Source organism: Nicrophorus vespilloides, unplaced genomic scaffold (assembly GCF_001412225.1).
Source record: "Nicrophorus vespilloides isolate i.1.1-1 unplaced genomic scaffold, Nicve_v1.0, whole genome shotgun sequence".
NCBI lineage: Eukaryota > Metazoa > Arthropoda > Insecta > Coleoptera > Silphidae > Nicrophorus > Nicrophorus vespilloides.
This window is the reverse complement of record NW_017096166.1, coordinates 148154-156797: the sequence shown is the minus strand read 5'-3', so window position 1 is coordinate 156797 and position 8644 is coordinate 148154. Positions and strand designations below refer to the sequence as shown.

Sequence of the window (8644 nt, the reverse complement as noted above, 5' to 3'; positions counted from 1 at the left end):
AGAGAAAAAGAGATGCGAATTGGATAGAGTAGGAAAGAGTATCTTTATGTTTCAGGGCCGGCGAGATTGTCGTTGACTCGTTGCTTGCACACCATCATTGGGTACTATCAAGAAGACGATGATACCGACCCACGGCCATATGGGTCGGTGGTCCTGATCATGGGACAGACTACGACCCTTGGCGACGTCGATATGGTCGAATCATTGGAGTCATTGTACTCCTTAAGGAGAATCCGACCTGAGGTTAAATTCATCTTCGTGGCAGATGAAGGCTTCAAACGTTTGAAGCGCAGAGGAGATGTAATTCTACAACCGCAGAAAAGCATCTCCGATGTCCTGGCAACCATCAGAAACGAGCTGCTCGGACATCCGGCGGGAATCATTAACTTCTTCGGCAATCGGTCCAGCAACGAGTTCGAGGACTACCTGACGCCGGGAAGGAAGAAATACTACCAGATCCGAGGGGAGTACCTGGTCGCCGCCAGCGTCTCGGTTAAGGTACTTCGGCATTCCAAGCCTCTATCTAATAGCCTCCTAATAAAAAAGCGTTCTTCTCAAGTTTAAGGGGAATGGCTACGGCGATGTTTCGATATGTGCCTACGACGAGAAATCGGTCGTGGATAGAACATGTAAAGGAATAACGGTGAATAGTGAGGTCACCTTTAATATTAAAGATCACTGTTCTGGCGAGCCGCCGTGCACCGTCCGATTCGAGGCCTTTTCTACTGACAGTTCCTTCAAATGCGCAGGTAAAAACCGACAATAATCTACCAAACTCTTTTCCAATTACCAATTTCAATCAGTTGCTATAAATAGAATCGCACCTTCCAACATGTGTCCCCATCCGCCTCCCGCGCCACCGCACAATCACCATCTCGAGGATAAAAATACCTTTTTTCTCCATGAGAAATACATATTCATCAGCGCAGATTTCTGATTAATTATTCAAATTATTCATCAGAAGTATGACGAGTGCTAATGAATTTCAATTAGGATACTTAATATTACTAATGACTCCTCCCCGACCCTCATGTCCATCGCTCACGCATTTCATATATATACATATAGAACAACCAACGTTTCATGCGTAAGGACACATGCAGTTCAATATGAAAGTTCCAAAAACGAACAAACTCATTCATCGCTGTGACAAATGCCAGTTCTCCGAACCGATTATGCATTGCGACATAATACGTCTAAAGTTACACAGAAAATCTGCTATTTATCTGCACCGTTAAATTTCAAATGCGCAACAAATTGGTATTTCCAACGCTTTATTTTAACTCAATAAAATTTTGTTTTTCCTATTTAAATACTAAACAATTTTAATTTGCCGAATTTTTAGTATAATTCTGCATATTAGAAAGAAATAATTAATTTAAAGAAAACTACAAATGTATTTAAATAATAAACTATATATTTATTAGCATGGGACAATAATGAAATTTTAAAATAAAAATCGTCAGTTTTTGTATAACAAATATTTTTTTAGAATTTATTTTATTTCAATTTAAAATTTAGTTTGTTTTGAAATTTTCAAACCGTACTATAGTGAATCCGCACTGATTGAAGCCGCACTATGCAAGAGATACTGCTGTATTCCTATATTTAAATAAATATAAATAGAAAATATATTGAACGTTTTTACACGATTAAAACAAATCGATTTGAGTGTTAAAAGCGCAAAAAATACTGAACTTATAAAATTCATTCTTTTAAAAACTGATTTCTTTTACTTAATGCATATTTATATAACATAGCATTACAATACGCCTACAATTGTTGTAATTTTATTGATCTAAGTGACTCACTACCATCAATGACATTTTTCTATAGAAATGTATGAATTTTTCATCTTGTCTAACGTCCTTACAACTTAAGTCACCTGACCTTTTAACAAGAAGTATGCCACGTAAGATTTATTGAACTTAGTAACATGATTTTCATTCATTTGGCGTTACAAGAAAATCATCTTTTAGGAATTGAAAAAGTACAATACCGGACTGTTTGAAACCGGACTAATCATAGTTGAATTTATTCAAAATTCCAAACTATACTGTAGTGAATTATTGATAAAAAAAAATATACTAAAGATATTGTAGATCTTTTCAATTTTAATTCATTTGTTACAAAAAAAAGTGTGTTGACTGTGTAATTATTTGGATCGTTGAATCTGGTAAATGAATGGTATTAATGGTCATCCCAGATTCTGGGAACGTCGCCGCAGGTAGCTTAAAGCTTAAATGGCGACAAGAGAAAAGCAGAAGCTGTATATGTAAATATATATAACCGAAAATTACTGGTGATTTAATATAAGATTAAAATAAGAAAATGATTCTACGAAAAGAGGCCATGATTAAAAAATGAACATTTTATAAGTTATATATGTTTTCCGAATTAACATATAATAATAGTTAAAAATAATTATGTAATTTACAATTAATTTGTTCGTATAATGATAGTTAAAAAATAAGTATTTCAAAGGAACGATTGAAATATGTCAGTGGACATGAGAGTTGTTGACGAGTTTTAATTAACTAGGAATATTTCCTCTTACTGCTTATGAAGTATTAATTAATTAGTACTGGACATTTGCAGGCAAATAATTAATAAAATTTACATTCGGAATGGCGGAGATGGAACATTCAATGGGAATTAAAATTGAAAGCATGAAAGAGCGGAAATTCCTATAGCCCTTTGTAGATTATTTTGCGAATGTATGTTCTTACCTTTGTGAGCAAATGAAATTCGTTATGTATTTATAGTGCTGCAGTGAATCGTATTATAATTTTCAACACAAAATAAAGCCCAACATAAAGAGCTTATTAAGTAATAGTTCGCGGAATACAACGATGTTTAATTAATTTTAACGATATTAAAAGACACAAATTACCATTATATTTTATTTATTTATATACTTTGTCTTATTCGTAGAGAAATCTAGCAGGTAGGAAAAGTTAGAACTTAGAGCTAATTTTATTAAAATATTTCTAATCATAAAATTGTCCATAATCGCATATTTATTTAGCTCAAAATTTTAGTGAAATTATTACAAAACTTTCAAAATTATTAATTAATAACAAATAAGAAAAAAAAAATTATGAGCCGTATTAAAAATGTGTAACCATTATTTTCTGTATAAAATCGGTAACAATTGGACAAAAGTACACGTTACCTACTTTTGACGTTAAATTGATGATCGGTTAACGAACAATTCGAGTATTGAACAACATCTTTGAACGTATTATGTTCGTTAGCCGAATTCTAAAGAATATCAAATGCATTGACCATTAAATACTCAATTAATTTATAAAATCTAATGTATTAACGAAAAATTCGGTTTACGAACACTTTCGTGATATTTTTGTGTTCGAACAATATTCAGACCACGAACCAACCAATTAATTCGGTTAACGAACTAAAAGTTGTATATATGACAATTTAAAATATTGATTTATTTCACTCTCTCTCTAATTACTTTTATAATAATTTAATTATTGTAAAAAATATTATTATCATTGTTTATTATAAATATAAATTAAAGCAAAAAAACAACTAAAAATGCAATTATATTGCTATAGAATCTTAAGCTTGTTAAAAAAAATACTCTTAAATTAAATCCTTATTACTTACTTATTTCGATAGCAAAAAATGATATAATTATGTCATTAAAAAGAAGAAAGTAATTTCCGCAAGATGAATGAAAATCACGCGCTTCGAACGAAATGAAATAAACAATATTGTATTTGGTTTGTTCAACTTTCTAAAATTCCCAATCGGAAGTTGACTGTCGGAAAATGGTAATTATAATCATTGACTTTCTTTCCAATAGTTTAATTAGTTTATAGAATAATATATTTTTTGTATTAAAAAAAAATAATCTTCGATTGATTTAATTACACAATAAATTTTGTTTATTATTATTTGATATTTAGTAAATGTGGAAGTAAAGGGCGGAAAAACAATTTTAAAGAAAGTGTAGAATATTGATTGGGGACAAAATCTTGAGTTTCTTATTCTGTTAAATCTGTATATACTTTCTCTAATTTATTATGAATTATATACAGAAAAACAAACGACTGCTTCCTTTCAAATGTGTTTTTATTATTAGACACTGTACAAACGTATATAATAAATTACGCATAATTTCTTGATTATTTTCTCATTCGTGAAATCATATTTCTATTTTTATTATATTATCTTTAAGAAAATAATATTATATATGAATTCAGTAAAAAACATCTATATAACGGAAATATGAATATTCAACATACGATTCATGTACATTCGCTTAACGTACGTTAATTTTTATGCATATTATGTACGCTAACTGAAAATACATTTTAATATTTATTTAAAAGTGAATTATAAATTTACCAAAAGATTAGTCATATTTGGTAGTTTACATTAACTGGCCACAAAATAATATAAGTTTAATGTGGAAATTCCAATTTGTATATAAGGACTAGAAAAATACCAAGATTTTCTAAGAAATCATATAAATATATATATTTTAGTTAAACCAAATTATACAGATATTTTCTTTGTAAAATTTTAAATAAAATAAGAGAAAATTTACATTTGCAAAAAAAAAATGCTTAATTTAAATATACACCAATATCTCACATAGTGCGAAACAGGACTAATCAAGGACTTTAATTAATTGTACAAAACTTGACTATTTCGTTTATTTGAAAATTTAAAAGTAAATAGAGAATCCGGACTGATTGAAACCGCATTATACGAAGTATTACTGTATTTAAATGCAGATTATTTAGAAGCAAGTTTTAAATTAATGTTAACTATTGTAAGATTTTTTTTCATAAATATACTGATTATTTCAAGCCATGAATCATAAGAAATATAAATAATTATGTAAATTATATTACAAGGCTGGAACATCCAATATAAGAATAATTATTTATAGAATCTGCAAATGCTGTATTAATTAACTTGTGTAAAGTGAACTCGTACAATTGCAAACATAAATAATAATGAATCTTATAACAATAGTTTCACCAAGAAATACATTTATGTTTGAAATGAAGCAGTTTCCATAGAAACGAGTTTTGGTGAAGCAATTCGTTAATTGACTAATGATTATTAAGCAATCAAAGTGCTTTAGAAACTGCTTTTTTTTTAATTCGAAGAAATCGCCCGGAGTAACACTTCTCTAAAATGGAACGGATATTTGTATCAGAACATGTATTACAATGGCAACGAGTTCTCGAATAGTGATTGTACGTTGATGATTTGTAAGGAAACACGTTTCCTATGATGCACGAACGGAGATCATCGGATATTCAGATTAGTTTAGAAAGTTGTCAAAATCACAACACTGCTCACATATCTATATAAAAGTTTAACAAAAAGAAATAAATCAACGATATACAGTCGATTCTGCTTAATTCGGACACATTGGGATTTGTACACGACTGTTGTCCAGATGAGACGGAATTGTACCGAAAAGACGGAGTAAATTTGTTTTAATTCCTTAGTTTTGTTTTCGTTCTATAGGATTCTGTGTCCCAATGAAGTGGAATCGACTGTATATTTTATTGTCTGAAAGATCATTAAAATACATGATGTCTTATTATTACAAACATAAAGTCTACTTTTAGTGGCAATATAAAAATGAATGTTAATATATCCACACCGACAAAGTGAGCAAAACCATAAAAAAATCAAATAAGGAATAATCCTAAAACGAGAATATTTCAAATTAAAACACATTCTGTAATTACAAAAGAATTAATGGCATTTCCTAGATTTTTTTTTAAGCTGTAAAGTAAACGAAATAAATTATTGTTGAAAATAATTAATAAATCAAGAATTGGAACGAAATCAAGTTTGAGAGTTGCACGTAGACTTGATACAAGAATCAAGTTAACCTCAATTCTGAGGTAAAATGCAACAGCACGTCGAAGCCTAGAACGAGCCCAAATTAAAAATGCAAGAGCGGCATATCTTCGGATCTATCGGCTTTTTGCATAATCGTCCTTGTAGGAAAAACGAGTCTCTTTGTGCAGATCCAGAGAACAATCTACTTGAAATAACAAATATACATCGAATCAATTCGAACGATTGCGTAATAACCTTAACAAAGGTGTATGTTACTCTTTGTTATTAGGGACAGATGAAATAGATTTGATCATTGAACATCAAACTCTATAATGCACATAAATGTATTAAGAAATAGAAGACATTGATGTTTTTTTAGAAATCACAATTTGTATATTTTCACTACATATTTTAAATAATAATTGGCAATACTTTGCATAGATTCACTGCAGAACGGTTTGAGATTTACAAATAAAAAATTAATTAAGCAAAAACAATTAGTACACAATTCTTTTTTTGTGATATTTATTTTTATACAATTATAAAGTCCTCGATTAATCCGGTTTCAAACAGTGCGAGATATTAACCTATTACCCGCACGAAATATTGCTGTACTATATATGTTTCCATTACAATTATAAAGCCAGAAAATTAATTGCAATTGTGATTAATTATTATTGAAAACATTCATAAACGTTAATTTGTTAATTAAATTGTAATTCGAGAAATGTTACTTTTCATTTAGAACAAAGTTCACGTGCAAGTTTACACAAATCTGATAAGTAGTGCTAAACAGGACTTTAGAACTGACCTTAATAAACCGCGTTTACTTAAACTGAAGAAGCAAATATTGATAAAGAGTAATAATTTGAACCAATATTTTAATGATTATTTTTTGGTGTGTTATGATTATATAAATACGTTTTTTATTATTTATTTATATATGTTTAACTGTTTCAATAAATATTATTATATAATTTAAACGAAAATACTAAGTAGATAATGCATACTTTTTTTTCATAACTTCCAATTAATTAATTACTACATGTAGTAACAAAAGCGCGCAGACAAATCCGCTTAGTAACAAAAGCGCACAGTAAAACAACCACGTTAAATACATAAGATGTTTTTTTAAAATACAGCTGTTAGTACCCCAAGATTAAAGTGTATATGGAAATACCCATAACACCAAATTTTTGTTTGTATTTTTAAAATACTTTCAATACCAAACTCCAGGGAGGGAAGGCACTAGAATGAATGTTGTGCGTGAATTTGATGTGGTTGTTATACTGCTCGCTTTTGTTACTGCATGCTTTTTGTTACATTGCATTAGTTAAAATAGTTGAAATATAATACAATTAATAAATTAAATAAATAATTATTCTTATTATTGACCAAAATAAACAAAAATAAATAATCATAGATTAACCTCGTATAAATAATATAAAACTGTGTAAAACTGCGTATATAACCTAATTATGTTATGAAACTATTGAAATATAAAACGTATTGAATACTGAAAATATCAAGTAATAAAGTATTTAGTATGATTTATCAAAATCGCATGAATGTTATAACATATTGATTTTTGAAACAATAACGCAGTGATTTTACCAACAACGCATATTATACATATTTGTAGAAAAAAACAATCCACGAAATAAGTATATTAATAATTATTTATAAAACAATAAATTTATTATCAAAATAAATAAACATAAATTTATAATAAATATAAACAAAACAATTCTAAATTAATAAATACATATGGTCAAACGTAATCAAATATATGCATAATACTTTTTTTTAAATATAATATATAATAAGTTTGTGCATTTAGTAATTATAGAAAATTTACGTAATTATAATATGTGAAATAATTACTACTTGCTAAAATATGATTATTCTTTAGAAATAAAACTATGAAAATATATGTTTTTCCAAATAACAATTTATAATAATAGCAAAAATAATCACATGAAACATTGAATAGTTCTATGTTCTATGACTAATTTATTATTATTATTGATTGGTAAAATAATTGATTACAAAATTGTTGAATATAAATGTTAATGCACAATTAAATTTACGCGTTGTAAAGTAAATCTTGTCATTAATAAAGTTAGGTGCATTTAGTAAGTACAAGCTTAACCATCATTACTTTGGATCGGCTTTAGTGGAAAAAGGTATACATTTAATGTGTGGGCGGTGGACACCGTTTGATCCCTCTAAAGAGATGGAACAATCCATACTAACTCACCCTCAACAAAAAAAAAATATGTACCTACACCCAACCCTCAGAACAAAAGTAAATTTATAATATACCTAAGCTCAGATAATACATTCTTATTTCGCGATTTCATGCTTACATTTATTTCACGTTCGCTTTTCCTTACTTCCATTAACATTTGTTTCCTTTTATTTCTCGCATTTACTTGTATAAATTCTTTCCCTCTGTCTCTTTCTCTTTCTCTCATGTTCTTTATCTTCCATATATAAATAGATGTATTTATTTTCTCTCTTTCTGTTTTCTCATTCAAGAGCTGGATTGTCGCTACCCGGATCAAGTTCGTGTAAATATTTTCACGTCTTGGAGCGGCGGCAGGAGGGATTCGGCAAAGTTTGCGATTATCGTTACATTCTGGTGGCTTGCGTCTCTCCATCAATTAACATACACATGAATATTAGATATGCGAGCGGTATTTGCAGTATTTGTATTCCGTCTGTATTGCATGAAATAAAAGGAAATGGATGGACGTTGTTCGTTCGCGTTTCATTCCGGTCAAACAAAAGCAAATTTGAA

At 29.0% G+C, this 8644-nt stretch overlaps 1 protein-coding gene across 2 annotated transcripts in view; it reads left to right on the top strand.

The window, feature by feature from the left end:
* Nucleotides 1–55: 55 nt before the first annotated feature.
* Nucleotides 56–8644, top strand: part of LOC108569860 — a gene marked incomplete at its 5' end in the record, with an annotated part of 11587 nt that continues 2998 nt past the window's right edge. The window contains 3 exon segments of one of the 2 annotated variants that reach the window (XM_017931568.1): nucleotides 56–498; nucleotides 560–749; nucleotides 8383–8628. In XM_017931568.1, coding sequence (XP_017787057.1) covers nucleotides 56–498; nucleotides 560–749; nucleotides 8383–8522 — 773 coding nt within the window. 2 annotated transcript variants of the gene reach the window in all.